General features: G+C 30.9%; 1 protein-coding gene across 1 annotated transcript in view; it reads left to right on the forward strand.

Moving 5' to 3' along the window:
• Positions 1–22623, forward strand: part of LOC129224734 (patched domain-containing protein 3-like) — a 129461-nt gene that overhangs the window by 33315 nt on the left and 73523 nt on the right. The window contains exon 2 of the mRNA XM_054859282.1: positions 6723–7748. Coding sequence (XP_054715257.1) covers positions 6755–7748 — 994 coding nt within the window. The 5' untranslated portion in view covers positions 6723–6754. The remainder of the gene's footprint in view (positions 1–6722; positions 7749–22623) is intronic.

Consider the following 22623-nt stretch of genomic DNA (forward strand, 5'->3'; position numbering starts at 1 on the left):
ATTTCAGCAATAAGAACCGCAGCATGAAATTTATTTCCTTCATAGCTTCCGGTTATTGTGATAAGCACGCGAAAAATTGTAAATCATTTAGCTCATCATTTAAATAGTTCTTACTGCTGATGATACTTGCATTATCTTTGATTAACTATCTTGTCTACCTAAAAGATTTCGAATGGAATTCTATGCGAGGTCATTTGGAAGAACTATCTGCTGTGGTTTGGATGGAGGCTAAATTCGATCTTTTAGTCAATTTAGAATTTTGCAATAGTCTTCAGGTTAATGTATGTAAACATGTTAACTGTTGACCATTTTTTTATTATTAATCACTCAGATTACATATCTTGTCCATCTAAAAGAGTTCAAACTAAATTTCATCTAAGATCGTTCGGGCGCATTCTGTGCAGTTGTCTAAATGGAGGCTAAAATCAGCCCTTTTGTTCAATTTGGAATTTACAAATAATCCTAAGGTTTTTGATAGTAGAATTTCTTATGAACCTTTAGCAAATTTACTGCGCACTTAGGACCAGTATTACAAGAAATACTGCGGTTCTTGCAAATGTACGATTTTCATTGTCCATTGCTTCCATTATGTTTGTATGTTTTATATTTCTAGTCATTTAAACTTAGCGCCTCTGAAAATCTTAACGAATTTGTTGTGCTAGACAAATGACCTCAAAAAAAAGGTATAGTTCTTAAAAGGACCCTTTAAAAATTTCTTAAAAGGTTTATTCTTTAGCTCTAGTTTTTAAAATAAATCCTTCAATTCCCCCCCCCCAGTCGTTTTTTGCAATAAAGCTTAGAAAACCAAACTTACTGGCATCTTCACTGAGAGTTCCTGCTATATTTCACAGGATTTAAGATTAGTTTTCAATGGAGAAAAAAACATTTTAAGAAAAGCAGTAGATGGAATAATTGAGTCAATGATTGAAGATTTTAGATATAGCGAAGTGGGGTAATGATATTTATTTGATCATAATGTGACAATGATTAGTCACAAACACACAAACGATGTGATATTTCATAAACTATGAGTCAAAATATGATTGACGTGTTGATTTGAGTTTGCACTGACGGAGTTTCAGTATAATAATTGAATTGGGAGACATTGTACAATGACAAAAATACTAGATCCAATTTACATAAACTGTTGTAGGGTATCCTTTTAGTGTGCAAATGGTTAATTTTATATACTTATATTTTCCTTTCAAAAATATGAGTTACAAAGGAAATTTCAATCAGGAGTCTTTTTTTGTTTGTCAGTACAGCGTTCCAGAATTCTTTGAATGCACTTTTAATTTTTAAAGAAAATGCTATTTTAAAAATCCTCTGCGAGAAATTATCCTAAAATTTAAGATAATAAATTTTTATAATAATGAAAAAAAGAGACACATTTTTTATTGATCTTTTAACGCACCATGCAAATGAATATGAAAGTCTTGCTTCATAACTATCTTGCTATTATTAAAATACTCTACATTTTAGTTATTTCGATGTAAAATTGATACAAAATTTATTTATCGCCCATTTAACCGTACCGTGCTATAACAAGTAATGGAAACTTATTGGCAATTTGAATAACTTATATATTTTCTAATTTCTTTTCCTTTCAAAATATCCGCAGAATATACTGAAGATTATAGAAAACTTGTTTGCATTGTTATTTAATCTGAGCGATACAGAATGTGCCGTCAAAACTCTGAAGCATGAACCGAATGCAACGAAAACTGCTATTAATAAAAAAAATTCTACATTTATTTTATTTTTATACAAAAATTTAATTATCGCTCATCTAAGCGTACTGCTTCATAACAAATTTAACTTATGGCGATTTAAAAATTACAGTTTTTAATTTATTTCCTACACAAAATAGCCGCAGAATATACTGAAGAATTTAGAGAACATTTTGCTTTGTTGTTTGATCTAAACGATACAGAATGTGCTGTCAAAACTCTCTGAAGCATGAAGCGAATGGAAGGAAAACTAGATTCCCTTTCGTTTTTCGAAAAGAGAAACAGCTGCGATTTAAGTGCTTAGCTGATTGGCCTTTGTTCTCTACGTTTTTTTCTCAAGGTTGGAGGGGAATGTGGGTTGGGAAACGAGAGAAGGAATTAAGAGAGATGAATGGAAAAAATAAGAAAAAAAAAATCTTGGGGTATTGCAGATGTGGACTGATTAATGTAGATGTGGTTAATCTTTTCTGCGCGCACATCCAAACTTGCATGTGCTGAACTAAATTTTTGAGTTATTCAATAAATGGATTTGGAGCAAAGCATGAATGTGTTGAAAAAACTTGTGCTCATCAATTCATTGACGGAAGAACAAAATTGCTTCAAATTAAAGTTTTTGCAGTGAAAACAATTTAAAATTACCCAAACATCTCTGCTGTCAAGAAGTTGACGGTTCTTTTTCCTTTGGAGTGGAGAGGGGGGGGGGAGCAGGGTGTAAAATAGATAAATGAAGACTTCATTGAAACAAATAAAATAATGAAAAAAGGTAATCATTCAGTTTTTATACGTAAAATCAAATTACAAATAAATTAAGCAATAACTATTATATTTACCTTTTTTAATTACTTTTATTTTATGATAAAAAACATGGGCGTGTTTAAGGGGGCAGCCGACTGAAGCCTGACCCAACTGTACTCATTGTGAGTAAGGATTTTAATATTTTCAAACTTAAATTTCGTAAGTTTTCATACTACCAACCTCCAATAAATTTCTACAAATGCTCCTGGTGAACAAAACTTTTTTTCACAAAAACAAATGAAATGTTATGAATAATGGGCATTGTTTGTCAAATAGTTTAAAATTATGTTTTAAAATGTTTGTCTCAAACTAATATAAGCAGAAAGTCTTCTCATACTCATAATTATATTGCCCCCAGGGATAGTTTTTCTCCTTAATTTTAAATTACTTCAGTTACTGTTAATTTGCAATTGTAACATTTTTATATAGTACTCCTTTTTTCATTTCTCCTCCTTTTTTTCTTTAAAAACTTTATTAAATTTACATTTTTATGATTCTAACCACAACATAACAAATTTTAAGACATTGTTGCATTCCAAAATTGAAAATGCTTCACAATAAAACACAAAAAAAAATAAATAAAAAATAAAAAAAAAAGCTTAAACAACGGGAATACAAAACAATTTGTAATGTTGTCTCATAAACTGTTGTTATGGAATTCATACCAACAGCAAAATTTTTTCTGTTCCATCTTACATCATAGTGCGAGCTACAAATTACAACCCTTTACAACATATTGACGTTAGCATAATATTTAATGATGTATTTAATGATAGCAAATGAGCAAGCGATTAGTAACACGAGGGCGTACTTATTACATCTAATCCAACCAATGACGGACCTTTATGACTCTTATTTACTGATACTCTTGGCAATAGAGGCAAATGTTTTTGTTTTCCATTATTGAACTCTTGACCAAAACAATGGTAAAGGTAAAAATATGCTATGCTCCTGTGCTAAAGAGTGACGGTAGATAGTTAATCGCTTTGTGGAAGATGCGCAAACTGAGACTAGCTTAATTTGAACAGAAAAAAGTAACAAATAACAAAACAAAGTATGAACTGACCTATAACAAATATAATACTAATTGTACTTTTTTGTATGTCTCATAACAGCTTTAAGGGAACGAAAATGAAGCAAACACAGAAAAACAAATCGGAAGAAATTAAAAATAAAATTAAGTTTGAAAAATGCAAAAAAAAAAAAAAAATCCTCAGACATTATGATAAACCTGCACAGAAATCTCTGAGGTTAGAATAGTAAAGTAACCAACGAGTTAGAAGGACTCCAGTTTAATTGTATAACACTACATGAACTAAGTTTATTGTGTAGAAGAAAGTCTCTGAGAAAAAAAACCTTTTGCGAAGAGCCATCCTATCACAAACATTTGATACAGGAATAAAAAAGAAGTATCAAATAGTATTTCAAATTGTTGTTTATATCACAGTTAGTTTTCATAATTCATAACCAAATATTTCATAGATCGTGCGAAATAGAATACAGTAAAACCCGCTTATTGGAATATCGGTTCAAACAATATCACGCTTAATGGGATTATTTTTAATGTTATAAACCGTTTTATTTTGTCATTTTGATCCCGGGTAATGGAACGCCTATTAGACGCCTATTAGAATAACTTTTCATGGCAAATTAGCCATTTTATGAAACGGGCTCTACTGCATATACAAACTATTACAAACTAATAAAAGTGTGACAAGAGATATGCTTCACTTTCGAACTGGCAAAAACATAATTAAAATATGTCATTTATCTTTTTTTAAAAAACGTAGCAAAGAATGACAGAATATAGAGTATAAAATGCAATGGAATAGTAAGAATATTAAACACACTTGCGTGTGATTCATAATAACTCTGCGCACGCTTTGTTCGTGACTGTCGACCTAATACTAAGTGAGCTACTTACAATGCAGGAGAAAGTGGGACCACAGTCGCTAAAAGTCTTCAGTTTAGTTCAGGTCAAACATAAGATCTTGTTTGGTTTGCATTGTCAACGTAGAGCGCGAATCGAGTTTTCCATTTTGCCTGTACCATTGCGATGGAATGCCATAACTGGAGACACTTCACCAAACGAAAGCTGGATTTTAGTTATTTTTCAATCTGAAATATCGTCATTGGATTAAGAACCATGAGTAAGTAGTTGTCAGGTTGAGAATCTTGTATAAGTGGTAATTACTGAATAACTAAATTTAAGAAAAATATGTCTTATTCACTCCATATATCTTGGTCAATCCATCAATGTGTGAAATAGTTACCTCTTGTGTGTGCTTTCATATTATAGTATGCCTTGTATAATTTCGATAGTGCAAAGTTAACTCGTAATTTTATGCTATAATGAAATCTAACTGGTGACAATTTGCGTACCTCTTTAAGTGTCCACGGTAATTCAAAATTGACCAAAACTTCAACATTTTTCAATTGCTGAAACTGTTTTAATGTTTTAAGCAAAATTTCACACTAGTGCGAGTGTTACTTCCAAAGATATTGATGGTTTTGATAAATGATATCAGCTATTGTCAAAGACAGCAAAAAAAAAAAAAAAAAAAAAAGAGCATGCTTGCTTTTCATAAAGCCCCCGAAGTTGTCACGAGAAAGGAAGGCCGTGGCAAATCTGACAGCGGACCCTGACTTTTTTGTCAACAGGCGTACAAAAATAAGTAATAATTATATTTTTCCTTTATTGGGCTCATTCACAGTTCAGGACCTATTGCTGTTATCCCCCTAACTAACTCCACGCGCAGCCATTGGCTTTCGTCTGTTGCTTTTTTTTTTTTTTTTTTGACTTCTATGCTATCTAAATTTTATCTTTGACTTCATGTGAAGCATAAAATGTTAATTTTTTTCACTAGTGCAGAACAAATGTTATTTTAATTGATTTTTTGAAAAGATATATATTTGTTTAGAGAAAAAGTGTTTACTGACAATCATAGCTCTATACAATTGACTATGTTCAAAAGTGTTAAGAAGATGCTAAGCATTTAAAAGTTTTGCTTTTGGAATTTTGCAATAAAAATTTTCAACCGTATTTTTCTTAGCTTTGTATTCTGCATTATTTACAAACAGTAAAATCCCTAAAGTTTTTCTCTAATAAAGATATAGCTTTGAAAACTTTTCTGCACGATTCAAAGAGTATGATTGAAAAAATAACACGGTTTTGACTCAGAAACTAGTATTTTTTTTTCAATTTTTGAGTAATTGTAAGCTGATGGTTGATCACGATAAGGATTTACTTTCAAATTTCATTTCTAATGATAATTGAAATTAAATGCAAGAGATATTTTTTGATCTTCTGTTAAACGAAAAAAAAAAACGTTTTTTGAACCATGCCTTCTAGTGTAAAAAAAGAAAGAAAGAAAAAATCATGCACATTCTTTATTATGTTTATTTATTTTTTCTCATGCCATAAGAACTTTAACGTGCATTGTATTTTCTATTTTATATAAAAGGTTCTGTAAGAGTTAAAGAACGTTTTTTTAAAAGAATAAAGGGGTGTTAGTATAGCTATGCATGTTTCTTCAGTTGACACACCTGCTTACGACAACACGTAAAAAAGGAATAAAAATGATTGCAATTTTTCATTATACCTTTTTACTTTTTTATAATATAGTTTTATTACTTTAAGTAATATCTTTCAATACTTCCGAAAGGTTTTAATTAAAAAAAACACCGTGAGCTAGTTTCCTCATTTGAGAAGAATTTGTTTATCATGCTTCTTCTGTTAAAATGTAAAAGTCTTGAGTGAGTGTTTGTCTTGAGAAATCTTTTGTACACTTTTGTTGTAGTTAAGGACAGAACAAAGAATTCCACCAAATATGATTCATCTCGTGGACAATCATAACATTAAATAAACTCATAAGTTCCAAGTTTCAGTTTACGACATTCTTCATGTTATTAAAGAAAGAAAAATTTATTTGAAAAAGGACAAAAAGTGATTTTGACTGCAAAATTATATAATTTTGCAATTTTTTTTTCAAATGAAATGGATAGTAATATTTAATAGTAAAAATTCCTTCTTCCTTGTCGTTCTTCCGGCATGTGATAGCATGTACTTTTAACTTGCTGATTTGTATTACTAAAAAAATTCTATTATGTTTCCAAAGCTATCTTGAAGTATAAAATATGCTTGACATTGTAGTGTCATTGATAAAAATTACTGACCAGTTCCTTTTTTTCTTCTAGTTCCTGAGCCAAATAAGCCCCACAAGCACAAGATGAAGTGCGATTGCGTGGACCGTCTTGTGTCCTACATGTTCCGCAATCTCGGATGGATGGTGGGCAAGAAGCCAGGCTACTTTGTTATAGTTCCTATTTTAATATCTGCGCTTCTAGCCACAGGAATGCAAAGGATAAAGTACGAAGCCGATCCGGAATACCTCTTCAGTCCTACTGATGGTCCTGCTAAACACGAGAGGTGGGTGGTGGAGACCATCTTTCCTATGAATCTTTCAAAGAACTTCGATGTGGGACGGATGAGTCGGATTAGTCCGTTTGCCAGGATCATGATAGAGGCAAAGAATGGTAAAAGCATTTTTGACAAAGATGTTTTTAGCGATCTGAAGCTCATTGACAAAATGGTAACGAACATAACAGTTTGGCATAACCACAGGCTATGGAAGTACAAGAACATGTGTGCGAAAAAGAACAGGCGTTGCTTCGAGAACACCATTTTGGAATTTGAGGATCGCTTGGATGATATGGCTAACGGAAAATATTCCATTGATTATCCACTTATGGTGAACGAAGTGACGTTCAAGATTTTCTTCAGTGCGGCATTTTTGGGTGGTGTCAAGACGGACGAGTTCAACATGATCGAATCTGCAAGAGCTGTCAACTTGCTGTATTTCCTCGAGACGGGCCCAGGCAAAAAAGAACGGGCCAACGTCTGGGAAACTGCATTTCTGCAATTAATGGAAGATTCAAATTTTGAACACATAAATATAGCGTACTATACATCTCTTACGTTATCTGAAGAACTCGAGAAAAATACGATTTCAGTCTTGCCATTGTTCAGTGTGACAGTTGTGATCATGCTTGCGTTTTCGGTGTCTACGTGTATGATGTTGGATTGGGTAAAAAGTAAACCATGGCTAGGTGTCTTGGGTTGCTTCTCATCAGCCGTGGCCGTTGGAGGTGCTTTTGGATTGACAGTGTATTGTGGATTAGAATTCATTGGTTTAAACCTTGCTGCACCATTCTTGATGTTGGGTAAGTGCAAACTTTTTTGTTTTAGTTATTAGGCAATGCTGTAGTTGGAGAGGAGAGAACGTCGTTCCCAAAATTATTTGTTTTTATTGGAAAAATAATGCGAATTTAATTTAATTCGGTTTCTAATCAACCTTCAAAAATACGTTTAATAAAAAGATTCATTCTTCTGGATATTCTTTTCTTTCTAACTACAACAATGTTCATTAGATTCAATACAAGTTTATACGATTCCATACATGTGTCACATAACATATAATACTTAAATTTTGATTGTTGACTGTTATGCAGTCCGAACCAATTTGAGACGATGACATAACTTTATTTAAACTTTTTAATGTTGTAATTTATGGGATAGTTTTTCAGAAGGTTGCATGGAAATACTAGCGAAACAAAAAAAAATCTTCGCTAAAACAAAATAATAAAAGCAAACTATTTTCTTGAAGATGAGATTGATTAAAAATAAATACTATTAAAATAACACTATTCAGGAGAAATAACTCTGATTCCTAGCTTAAAATATCAAAAAACTGATTCTGCTGTTGATTACTAAAAAAAAGTAGTTGTTAATTTATGCACTCTAGATTCAACGTCATAAAACTAACTATAGGCATCAGAATTCACATCTCGTAGCTATAATGTTAACGCTATCAGTTATAAAGCTTAGAGAGCCGAGGTTGCGTTGACACCATATCTCGTACCATGTTTTTTTTTTTTAACTTTTCCCAAGAAAACTGTCTAGAAGTGTGCAGCACTCTATCTCAACCTCTTTTCACTGTTAATAAAAAAAACTTATTTTACTAAAAGAAAGCAAAGAAAAACGTCTGCGCGATGCACCACATGCTTCTGGGAAATAGTTAGTCACATACTATTTCTGGATTCATTTAAGCGGTGTATTTGATTCAAATATCCAGCAGTTTTTCAAGGTTCAAGCTGGATTTCGTGGTTTTTGAGGATTTTACTAAATAAAGTGGCTGATTCAATTAACCACTGATTCAAACGTCTGGTCCTCACTGTATCAGTTTCACATCAGCGTTAAACTTAATATAAATGTGATTTTTTGAGTTTTTCACCAGATTTCTTTAAAGACTAGGTTACGGTGGAAATCAAAAAAAATTTCCGTCACTTAAACAATTTTCTGAATACAGATTTAAAAAAAAAATAATATTAATCCGAAATCTGCTACACCTCACTTCTTACCCATAGAGCACAAGCTTTAATCGATTTCGCTGACTTTTATTAAATTTTGTAAATAAGTTGTTTTAAACGCTTACCCTTATTATGAAGATTTTTAACATTCAACTGACTGTTGTTAATAATCATTATGAAACTACTTTTTAAGTAATGTTTTTTCGAATGGGTAATTATTAATAGCTTCATACCAGTGCAAAATGAAAAAAAAAAAAGATTTTTTCGAGAAAAATGGTGGAGTAAAAAATTGTGTTAAACGTGAAGTTGAGGAGAAAACATTTGTTCGAAGTTTATTTAAAGCAGTCAATTTCACAACAATACAAGAAAACAATTTCTTATCATTAAAAGGCTCGAATTTTTTCTTGTTCTTTTCACCATTTTTCATTTTTAATGATAAAAATTTAAGAAGATCGATAGAAAAGAAACTTAAAATCTGAAAAAAAAGTTAAATGTTTGTTAAATTTAATCACCAAACTTCGTTATGTAAAATAAAACTGATAATATAATAAAGTAGTATTCACTTTTTGAAATTTAATTTTGAGTATTTACAGCAAAAGAAAGTTCAGAATTATTTATGCAGCATATAAACACTACAATGAAACTATACATTAAAAAATGCATAAATGTAAAATTTTGTTAAAAATAAATTCAAGGTTTAATAAGGTTGAGCTTAAAATTTGTAACATGTTATCTAACTTTTCAAAAACTGGCAAACGAATTATTGCAAACAATCAAATAAAAATCGTAAAAGTATGATAAATTTTCAACATAAATTTTAAAAAATCGTAAAAAAGTAAAAACTATTGATTACTTGGAAAGTGCCTGAACGTAGAATAATTGTAAATTGAGTTACATGACCATACATACAAACTTTTCTTCCGGCACAAGACTGTTTAAAAACGGTAATTATCTCTAGGTAACGGGAAAGCGTTCTACTTTTTATGTGAAACTATTTAAATTCAAATTATGTAACTATAAGGCATCAAAAAGATCAAAAAATCAAACAAAATGTCATTTTGCTTACGTCAGCTTTTGAAGAAAATTCGAAAAGTTTTTGAATAAATTCAATATTTAAGTTCATTGCCGAAATATAACCTAAACATAAGCTTGAGGTTCAATATAGGGCGTGTGGTTAGTACACGTTTATAGCATAATACTGTTTTTTTATGCATTCAGTTTAGTGCTATTCTTTTCATTTTGGTGCTAAAAAATCGCAATAATTTTTATTACTGTAGGATAATATCTATTGATGGTATATTAATTGTTAAATAATACTTTTTTATCTCTAATTCTTCCTTTCAAAACTGAGTTTGTGCTAGAAACCGCCAAAAATTATGTCTAAATTTGTTCTATTCCTTAAATGCATTAAATATATTAAGGAATTTCGCATTGAATAAAGACAGTGTACTAATATTTTGTCTTCGAGATTTTAAAATTCTTATAATATTATGCAAATCATCTGTGTAATTTATCATCATTAATGCAAATCATCTGTAAGCATTTTTTCAACTATAACTACAAAGAGCTCTGATATGCAAAATAATATTCAGGAAATAATTTGTGATTACTCAAAAATTCTGGTATTAGAACCGCATGATTAATTTTAAGTTAGATTTTAGAAAAAAAAATGAATCTGGTTTAGAAGTTAAGCACACACACCAAGGTTTTTAATTTTTCTACTTTCTTTGTCTTTTCTTAATTCCTTGTTTTTTCCCCATTCAGGAAAAAAAGGCTAAAAAAAACTTGCATGAAATATGAAATTGTAATTTAATCCTAACTTCGAAGTATGACACTTAAATTAGCTCATGACACTTAAATTAGCTCTCAGCAGATATAATTTTTTTTAAAAATCAAAACTGAAGTTTAATAAGGTTACAAATATACCTGCATTTGAAATAATGTGGCAAATAAATATGCTTCCAAAGACTAACAATGAGAAGGCGATAGGCGAAAACGAGAAGGCGGAAGAATGCTTCCAATCTCCTATTAAACTTCTTAGAGGGCAGTGCATTTGCTTTTGTTTCGTAAGAACAATTGTAAACTCTCTGTAATAAGGCACAGAATAACTAACTAAATTTTCAAAATTTATTTAAACTTTATTTTCCCTTCAGTACATACTTCTCGGGCACTTTAATTTATAAAAATTACTACAATTGTTATAAAATTCAGTTAATATGCATATTTTCAATCAAAGTATTCAAGTCTAGTTCATTTTTTTAGTTCATAATAATTTTCTAGAGAAATGAAGCAACAATGAAAAAAATAGATAAAACAATAAATAAATGACTAAATAATAAGGTAATGCTAGTTCAAAAGGCAATTTAAAATATTCTTCAATATCGTTTGCTTAGTTTTTCTTAGCAGTTTGAACATTTGGAAGATTTCTGTATTACTATTAAATCTATTATTCAGTCAATAATTCAAAAATAATAATAATAATAATAATAATAACTTTCTTTGATAATTTATGTTTTTTACAGTGATAGAATGAATGTAAAGTTTTTTGTAGCATGTGCTTGATTCAAAGATAAATAATTATTTAAGAACGAAAAATATAACAATAAAATTCAGTTTGTGAAGAAAACGTCCAAAATGAGAACTAGAAATAGTAAGAAGCGTAAGGAGGAAAGTCTATAAATGTGTGATTAATATTTTTGAAATGAAGCAAAGGAAACACGAAAAATTCTAAAATCGCTGTTACAAGATATAGAAATAAAGGGGGAAAATTACTTAAAAATTGGAAAAATGAAAAAAAGAAAACTATAGCCATCATTAATTTCTACGATAATTGCGTAACACCCAAAAAAGAGCTCCTGGCGCTCCCGTATATTTTTGTGTATTTGTCAAAAAAAAATTTCCAGAGTGAGTTCATCTTCTTTTATCGCTAAATTAAAACTTAATACATAAATACTTTTAGTTTTTCTGTCTTTACACACCAAGAGGTAGAATTAGTTCCTCTTTTGAAGAACAATGGTTACCGTTTGGCTGGTTAGCAGTCGGCACTGTTAAGAGCATTTTGAATTCCAACCGGCTACGTTACAGTTGAAAATAGAGTAAAGAGCAATTTTTTTATGCTGCAACAATTTAGAGAAAGCAGAAAAATATGTTTTTTTTTCCCTTTAAAGTAGCTTAGGGGCCACTATGATCTCTCCCATCTTTCTAGGTACAGGGAAACCTATGACGATACTGTCTATAACGATAACCTGTCTATAACAATATTTTTTTTGGCCCCAGCAAAATGTCAGCATGAATAATCAAACTGTCTATAACGATAACCTGTCTATTACGATATTTTTTTTAGATTTCAACAGTATCGTTGTAGACAGGTTTTACTGTATAAGAACCAATATTTACAGTACTATGAGGCGAATAGCTAAATGATTAAATGAGAATTCATATAGTACAGTCAGAAAGTTCCACTAAGTTCCGCTATATATTATTCGAGTTTTATAACAGCAAACTGCACGAGAGGCCTCACAGACCCCTCCATCTTAGTGTTCCCTCCACGTTAACAGTACTTATTACCTTAAAATATTATTTTACTGTACAATTTTACGGTAGAAAAAGCGAGAACGTTGTGGATAGTTGCGCTGGTGAAAAAGAACAGCATACAAACAATGGGATTCGAACCTGCCTTCTCATTATTTGCAGAACGTCGCGGTATACTGAATGGGACTGGAGGAAGGAGTAAGAATGAGAAATCAAAGGCTTCATACCATAACTCACGTAGCGAACCATTTGTCTCTTATCTTTTTCGGTAAAATTTACTGTAAATTTTTTTCGGCACCATAAACACTTCATTTTATAGTAATATTTAACTACAAATGTTCCTGAATGTTTCGCAGTGAAATACACATAGACATAGATATCGATATTCTCTAATTTTTTGACTGAATTGGCTTGCCCCTGAAGAAGATAAAATTCTCATGAATTCTCGCGAAATTTTCCGAAACAGACGAACTCAAAACCGAAACTGAATTCACTCTCACTTTCGTTCGTCGTCTGCTGGCGAATCAGGTCATCCTCTCTTTCAAGACGGACGCCCAATTGCTCGGAAAAATTCCCCAAAGCGCATAATCATCCGAAATGTGGGTCGGCATTGGAAAGTGTGCCTCATCACGTGGACGAGAGGCTCACGTGACTGCTTTTACTTGGCCGTCAAGCGGTGTTGACGATGAAATGCTTTTTTTTTTTTTTAAATTTAATGTTTTCTTTTTCGCGCTTGTTTGATTTTTCAATGGCAACAGGAAAAGAACTCGATTTCGTGGCGTTGCTTTTTACTTTCCCAGGCACGACAATTTTCAGGGAAAGAAATGTTTTCTTCGGGCGAGTTGAGTCTGGTTTTCCTTTTACCTTCAATTCACGCCTTCTGCAAATGATCTTGAATAAATACGTGGTATCCATTAAATACACGTATGATGAGTGCTTCGAACGCAGATGTTTTCAAGGAATTTACAACCTACAAAATCTAGTTTTATTAATTTTTTTATTCCTTATTTAAAGAAATCAAATCATTTAAAACATCGAAATACTGCGGATATGCGAAATTATGGCCACCTCAGTTAATTTTTTCGTTATTGCATTGTAACAATCAGTTTTTTGCGCTATTTCTTCAATTTTTCTTTTTGCGATGATCCTCTTTTCCAGTCACTTTGAAAAAGAAACGTACAAAATATTGTTCCAAAATGTCTCTTTGTAACTAAAATGAATTTCGTTTTGCACTAAAAATTAACAGCGATTCCTTTTAGATATTAATATTCAAAAGAGACAAATAAGTTTTGAAAATAACCTGAAAATTAATTGAACTATTTAAAACATAATTTTTTTAGATTATTTTCCTTGTTTTCTGATAAATGAAAGAAATACTTTCTTTACTAATATTACGACAAACATAAATGGCTTTGTGCAAAAACGAAATCATCTCGAGCATAAAAGTAGCAGCAAATAAACCGAAATCTTGTGTTTTTCCTTTTTACTTTTTTTTAAAAAAAATCAACTAGGGAACTCCGCACCCTGTTCGCTGTTACGCACCTTCTCCCAAAGATTGCATCAGTGAATTGCATTTTATTAGGTTCACGAAGAGTCTGGAAAGAAGAATTTTAATAAAACATGCGTTACAATTAGCTAAAATGAAAATCAAGCGTAGCAAAAAACATAACCCCCGTAAAAAAAAAAAAAAAAAAAAAAAAAAAACATAATTTAATTACAGCGCACGTTATAACTGGAACAATATAAAATTATCACTCCCACTAGAAGAAAAAGAATTTGATTACAATACATATTATGAAATTAAAAAACAAAAATAAAAATGAGAAAAAACATAACCTTCGAAGTGAAACACTTCCGGAGTCAGAACTAATTTTGCACCAATTGCAAAATTAGTCGTAATCTCCAAACACGTCCAGTAGTATTTTGTTCTCTGCTTGAATTGGGTTTAGTTTTGGATTTTAGCTAAAGCAGATTTTTTTCTCTCCTGTTCTAATTCACTGAGAAAAATGAAATAAACTTCATCTTTAGGAGAAACAAAAGCTTTTCTTTAAAATATAAAAAGATGTGCGAGACTTTCCTCCCACCTCCAGGTGACTTTTGTGAAATTTTAGCTGGTAAAAACCGTTTACTAAGAATAATAAGAATAAGAACAAGTCCAGTTTCTTGGCGATTTTCTACCAAACGGGCAGTTTGTTTTTACAATGTGGTATGGGCTCTGTCGGACATCGCAGAACAACACACACAAACAAGCAAAACTATTTTAAAATAAATTGAGATATTCCATGATTTGATGATACTTTGAGCATTTTTATACAACATATCAATTTATAAATCTATAATTTATCAGGATAAATATTTAAATAGTTGAATATCATATCTCTTAAAGAAATCCGACGGCAACTTAAACCGCAATAACAGGGAAGTTCTGCCAGCATTTCCTTGACCGTTTTAACGGAAAAGATTCCCCTTCAATCATTCTTCGATGTGTCACATGATTTCACATGAATATTAAACCCAAGGCTAAGCTGACAATGACATTTGTGCTGCTGACGGAAACTTTTCTTGAAAAACAGCCGAACAGGGAAAAGAGAAACTACTACCATCTTTGGCTATTGTCTGAAGTTTCGGTGCTAATTTTACATCTTCGTAGATATTCGAGTTGCGATTTTCCTGCAAAAAATTATAACTAATATCGAAAAGCTATTTCATTTTGTGACAGTGATTGAATGACATGGACAATGACGTCGAAAATTATTTGCCGAAATATTGGAATAATTTCAATTGATATACAAAAGTTTTGAAAGATGGAAATTATTTAGGTTTATGCTTTTTGAATCAGCGGAATCAATTACTTCATTTCGACGTCCTTAATTTATGAAAACTCAAACGCTGTGAAATAAATTTCCAAATATTATTTAAATAGCTCAAAGTTACCTTTCATAGTTTCCAAGACGGGCATTTATTTCCATTGACATTTTAGGGCAGAGAAAAGAGATGAATTCGAACGGGATAGCTTTTGTGGCAAAAAAGTTGGCGTGATATAAATCACGTAAAAATAAATCATGAATTTTGTTGCTCATGTTACATTATTTTTACTGTTTTGGGATTTGACCATTTTTTTTTTTTGTCGTTAATATTCTTATTGGGATCTCCTTACACTCCTTTTCGATACCGTGGACATTTTACGGCACCCGTTAGGGTGCCAAAGCAACCAATCTGAGAACCTCTCCGTTAAGCAAAAAAAAAAATCATTTATTTTCTTCAAATTTCATTTTGCTTTAATGCATAGTAGTGATACATTCTTAGACCTTTTTTTTTCTTTTAATTCATCATTTTTCATTCTCCTTTCTTCATGAGGTATTTTACTGCCAAAGGCTAGAACTGCTTTTTATTCAAGAATATAGTCCTTACATTTTAACACAGGATTAATTATACAGCTCCAAGGATTTGAAGATGGTTGAAAATTATACAATATTAACTTAATGTTTTTCTTTTTACAACGATGCATTAAATATATCCTTAAAAGTATTTTGTTGCAGAGTTTTAAGTCTTTCTATATTTTGTTCATTTCCATCTTTTCAAAAAAAAAACAAACAAATATCTTATTCTTACTATGTTCTGCAAAAACGAATTGCACATTGAGCTCAACTTTATATAATAATGACCACTTTTGCGCCACTATGTTAAGCTACTTCATTTAGCTGCATTCCGTTTTTCTCTTATGCGGAGGAAAGTTTATCGTTATTCATTCAATTTTACCTTTATCCATGAAATGATTTTGCGCATTCAATAAAATAATTTCCTTACTGATATCCCTTACTCATCTAAACTCAATTCATTACGTTTACCACCAAAATCATACAACATTTCAAGTGAATTACTAAGGTTCATCCTGAGTCAATAACATTTACCTAACACATATTTTCTCTTTGTTTATGTTTCTCCCTTTGGCCAATAGAATTTTACACTTACAACTTAAAGTTTTTCTGTTATATTCTTGAAGAACACTGTCACAACTCTAAAACAGAGTTTTGAGACATAAAACAAGAGTCAACTTTCCAAAAAGAATAAATTATGAAGTAGGTGTAAGCTGTTGCTTAAATGTTATACTTTCGGTTCCGTTGTATTAATAATATCCCTAAAGTAAATCCACTTTGATTTGTAGTTCAGGATATCTGAATGTTCAGAAATAAGGCTTTTTTTATAACTGTTATATTATTATCTTAAATGTGCTACATAGTTTGATCAAAAATGTTTAAATTAAAACAGCCTTTTTACAGCCAACTTTACATATACAGCTTTAAAAATTTAGTTTCAAAGTCAGACGATACGGTAAAAAAGACTGCAAAACTATATTTATAGTAAAAAATAGCCATTCTCAAATTTCATTGAAGTAAGTTGAAAGATATAAGTTGTTCGTATAACTAATTTAAAAAAAATTATACGATTTGTTTAAATCCCACAGCAACCTCGTTAGGCATTAAATTATTTTTCTCGAAATATTTTCTCCGTTTTTGCCTTTGAAAAAATGGGTATATATCTGTACTTTATCAGCTTCGAAAGCAGTTCAGATCCTAAAATTAAAATAATTTTATCAGTTATCGTTATTAAACCTAATATTCTGTGTTTTGGAATGATATGTACTCATAGCAACTTACGACTTATGCATTTAAGCAAAAGCTCTAATATTCAAAGCCAGGGGTTTTAGAAGCGTTCATTCTAGGATGACATTTAATCCTGAAACGGAATATTGTTTTCCATTAATACAGTACTTGTAAAGCTTTGGGTTTAGTTCTTACTTCATTTGTCTCCCTTTAGTTTGGGATTTCGTTTAGTAGATGGCAACACCTTTTTTATGAAAAACTTCCTGTTTCAATGTCTCATTTACTTCCGTACTTGGTAATAAGAAATGTCGAAATAGAGTTGTTTCCTGTTGTTACATATCTATAAAAAAAAATCACATGATTTATGAACAGATATCTTTTTAAAAATGCAGAGCCAAATAAAATGCTGGTAGGGAGCCAAAAATGGATATTATTCCACAAAAATAATGTAAAGTGAATGTGTGGCATCAATTTCTGTTACATTTTTTAATTGCTGATTCTGCTTTCTAACATTTCAACATGATTATTTCAACTACTTTGCCTAATTTTTTGTTTGCTCTTTTCTTCGTGGAATTTTCTGAAGATGATTGTCATCAAATATTCTTTATTCCCGCCTTTGCAAAGAAGAAAAAAAGAAAGAAAGAAAAAAAAACGGATCATTGCTTTTTTTTTTCTCAAAGCATTTTTTTAAATCTAAGATTAATTTACTACATTTACACTATTGTAATATACATATAATGTACTTGTCTAAATAACAATTTAAAAAACTAGAATAACCCTTGCGAGCATCAAGTTATGAGACGGGTGATTATTAAAGGTGTGTAATAGAAATTACAGAGATATTTTTAACACCTGCAAACTGCAGAGAGCTTGAAATACGCCTGTTGAGTCCACAGGCGTATTTCAGGCATTGAAAATCAAAAATACATCTAAAAAAATAATCGAGCGCATTTAAACGCTTTGTATGTGCAATAAAATATTAGAGCATCGTGAAAAATTTTTAAAAAAATGTAGAAATTTTAAATTATTTTAATCGTAAGGATTTTAAATTTTTTGAAGTAATTTGGAAAGTTTTCTCGTTTTTTTTTTTTTTTTTTTTTTTTTTTTTTTTTTTTTTAATTTAAGATATTCAAAATGTTAAACGCTCAAAATGTTGAAAATTGAAATGCTGCACATCTTCCCTTTCCCTTATGCCGTATATACTATTGCTTAATAACTTCTTCTTGTTTCAAACAATTTTTGCAATTTTAGCCGATGCATTACTGAGTAAATAATCATAATTTGGAACAAAAAGGCACAGAACTTGCAAAAAACTTAAGAATATAGATGGACTGGTTTTGAAAACTTAAAAGCTTATATCGTTACATAAAAACTGTTTGCGTAGTGAAACATCTCTGTTTTATACATCGCTTCCAAAACGTAACTGGTTCGTGAAGTCGGAAAATAGTATATACCGAGGTTCTCAAAGTGATTGCAGCGACTCCCCAGAGTGCTTGCTGTAAGGATAGGCGAATGGTGCTGCGAACTCTTCACGACATCAAATATTTGTTGTTTTCTTTAATAGAATTGATCACCGTTATAATCTTCACTACTCTAAAATAAAATTTACCCCCTTAAAAGAGTCAATGTGTATTTTCACGCCTTGAAAAAAAAAATCCCGACGATATCTCTAGTTGTAAAGAAGCTCATATCCAGAAAATTTTCGAGATGCGTTTTTCTGACCTCAAAGCACTGCATGCGTCTTTAAGCCCAGTTCCCTTTAGCGCAACCCTTAATTCATTCTTCCGACCATATTATCGATTTACCTTGCGATTGAAATTAGAATTTCTTGTGATTCCTAAACATATGTCTTCTATTTCTATTGTAAATTTGAATATAGATAAACTGCTTTTCTCCCCCAACCTATATTTCTGTTTCTTCTTCATCGGCGAAGCAAAACCTTTTCGGAACACGCATCGAAATTCGGCAGATCTCGTTTCAGATTGAATTGATGTGACTGAAAGTGCCATGTTAGATATTTGAATGGTTTATGTTACACTTTGGGCAGTTTGTAACGAAAATTTTGAAACTGCTTAAAATATTAACCTTTCTTATTGTCTAACAACTTGTAATATTTTACTGATAAGTTTTTCAGAAATTTGATTTTACAGTTTTCTTTTCTGAATATACTAACCTGTCCCACTATCCAACCTTAATATTATTTTATACTTAAAAATTAAAATATGCTATTGCTGAACTTCTTTTTTGTTACAAACAATTTTTGCAATTTTAACAGATGCATTACTGAGTAAATACAGTCTTAGTTTGGAACAAAAAGGCACAGAACTAGCGAAGAACTTAAAAATATAGATGAACTAGTTTTGAAAACTTAAAAGTTACAGCGCTTTGTAAAAATTACTCACGTCTTGAAGCATCAGTGTTTTATACAACGCAGCCAAAACGCAATCGGTTCGTGAGGTTGGAAAATATTACATAACAGGGTTTCCTCCGCTGCACCCCAGGGTCCAGTTGGGAGAGCCGAGGGGTGCTTCGAAGTGATCGAGACATTATATCTTTTTTGTTAATGAAGCAAAAACGTGTAAGGTAACTGATAGAAAGTCTCACGCGGTTTCATATGTTTTACCTTAATAACAAAACATCTAACACGAAATGCCTTTCCTTTACATTAAGAATCTTAAAAAATTATTTATTTCATAAAACGCATAATAAAAGTTGCAACTCTGTTTCTCCATAATATCTAGTTTTGTCCTCAAAATTATGTAACTATATATATAAATATCACAGTTTGAAAATCTATTTCTATTTAAGTGCATACAGTTCTATTTATATTTAGTCATAGAGATAAATAATTAGTGTACTGTGGGAAAATTTTAACTGTTTAAAGAGTGCCACGGCTTGGAAAGGTTTGTCAACTCTTATCAAAACTTACAAGTTTCGAAAAAGTCTAATTTTCGGGTGTCCGGATTTGTGTCTACAGTGAAATCCAATTGCAATGAACTGCAAGGCCCTCAAATTTTCATCGTTGCAACGGAATTTCGTGGTGATAGAATTCAAGAAATGTAATAAAAATTAAATCGGGTCTGAAAATATAGGGGAACATGGGGCAAAGTTAAATAGCGGGGCAAAGTGAAAAGGAGAAATATTTACTCGGCTTTTAGCGCCACCTATCTGGTATTATTTTAACTATATAGTACCATATGTAGTCTATTCCAGTCAGAAAAAAATACCGCTGAAGATTAAAGCATTTGGTAACACAGGCAATTTAAAAACAAATCGATGCTCAAATTGTAATATTTTGTTGTAAATCAAAAATCATTTTTATTTCCATAAAATGATATGGTTATTGTTATCAACATTTTAAATACTAATTAAGACTTCTTAATATTCAATGCAGTATTAATTTAGTTAATATTAAGTTTATTTGTATTTTAAATAAATTGTACAATTAGTCAAGTACATACGGAACAAAGTGGATGGGACAAAGTGAAATAAATTGTTTCAATTACTCACTCAATCATTTAATATAAATCATTTAAATTTTCATTTATTAATTAATTCATTTATATTCCTTCATTTAGTAATTCACACACTCATTTATTCAGTCACTTATTTTCTTATTTATTCGTTCTTTTACTCGCTCATTTGTTTTTCTTCATATATTAATTGATTTACTCATTTAATTATTCGTTTATTCTTTCATTATCTTTTCATTTATTCATTCAACCTCTTATTTATCCATTCTTTTGATCAACAATATGTTTTATAATCGAATAGAAAATATTTCATTAGGAAAATATTTTACTTTTCACTTTGCCCCATGAAAAAAAGTTAACATTTTCCACTTTTTTTTTTTTTTTTTAAGATTCAAATTTCCTGCCAAAAAGGAAAAATACCGTTTCAACGAAAGTTTTATCATAAAATACAATGTTCTTTCTTTATGTACTGTAATTTTCAAAACAAATTTCCGATTTGTTCATTTTGAAAAATCTTAGTCACCTTAACTATCTCACTCTGCCCCACATTCCCCTACTCCGTAGAAAAGGATTTTTTTTTTCCCTTTAGTATTTATTGCAACGACCATTCACTGCACATACTTTATATTCCTCAATTTTCACTGGGCTGGAGATAAGCACGGGACTAGAAAACACTAAATAAATAAAATAACCAACGTTCTATTTGCTCATGGATAAATCCGGTCCAACCACGTATTGACATCCTGTCCATTAAAGTAGCAATCAAGGCATGTCTTTATAAATGTATCCAGTCTAACTTTTTGATAAATTGCCCAGATTCTGCACTTATAGGCAGCGGAGTCAAGTCGATGAATCTCCAATATGACTCGATAATATTTCTTCAAGAAAATTGGTTTCGTTCTGCTTGGCCAACGAAAGAAATTCAATGTCGCTAACATGGCCTTTTGCAGATTAACATCGATCGCTGTATAACAACTACGGTAGTTCTTTCAGTTGATTACACTGATTACACGAAGCTTAAATCCAAGGTCAGGAATTGCTAATACTAGCTACAAATGGGTTTCTATACTACTAATGCTTTTCTTAAATCGTCATATCGAGATCTTTTTGTCTTGGGTGCTATAATTAGATTAAACGTAACCTTTTTAGTAACAATAATACTTAGTTCGTTTAATCGGGGCAGAAGTAAGGATAAGAATAGGTAACACATTAAGTGGCGGCTTCTTAATGCTCGTAGTGAAGCTTACATGATAGCGTTAATAAAGCTACTATTGTTTATATATCGTCGCCTTAACATAACAGTAAGACATCTAATCTCAGGAATAATAGTAAGATATCCTATTGAGGCGATGATTTGTGTCGTGATAAAGTTTCAAAAGGCATTGAAATAAATAAATTAAAACAAAAAGACCTTTAGATCATAACTTTACAAAAGAAGCGCTTGGTATCAAAATTACAATCCATTTCCTTAAAATTTTATAGGAGAGGCAAAAAAAAAAAAAAAAAAAAAAAAAGAACATTGCACTCTCTGGCCTTTTTAATGTATCCAAAAGACTTTTTTTTCGCTTGTAAAACATTCAATGTACGACTGAGTTTTCCATTTTTTCTTTAAATAGCAGTATTGTCTAATTATTTACATATAAACACAATTTGGATTGAGCTGGTTTTGAAGTACAGTAAACCTTCGACTATCCGCAATACAATCGACTGTCAAGCAGAAACGTATTGTTTTCGCAGCACAAAGCAAATACCGATACCTGTTTTTTTTCCGAACAATTTTAAATTTTAACTCAGTTACTTTTGTTTTATTTATTTATTATTATTATTTTTTATTTTTATTTATTTATTTATTTATTTATTTATTTGTGTTTTCCTCATCGTACATACTTGTTCTTTATTAATGCTAAGTTCTGTTATATAAAAATACAAAACATTTTTACTGTTCTATATTTTCACTATTTGTAGAAACTATTATGCATCAATACATGTCTAAGTTTGTGAAAAAACACAAATTTTACCTTATGTCCCTCATTTTGGGACTTTTTGCGGGTTGTCCACGATTTTATTATCCGCTGCACTCGTGCCACATAGTTCCACGGATAATCGAGAATTGACTGTATA

This window comes from Uloborus diversus, chromosome 6 (genome assembly GCF_026930045.1).
Source record: "Uloborus diversus isolate 005 chromosome 6, Udiv.v.3.1, whole genome shotgun sequence".
NCBI lineage: Eukaryota > Metazoa > Arthropoda > Arachnida > Araneae > Uloboridae > Uloborus > Uloborus diversus.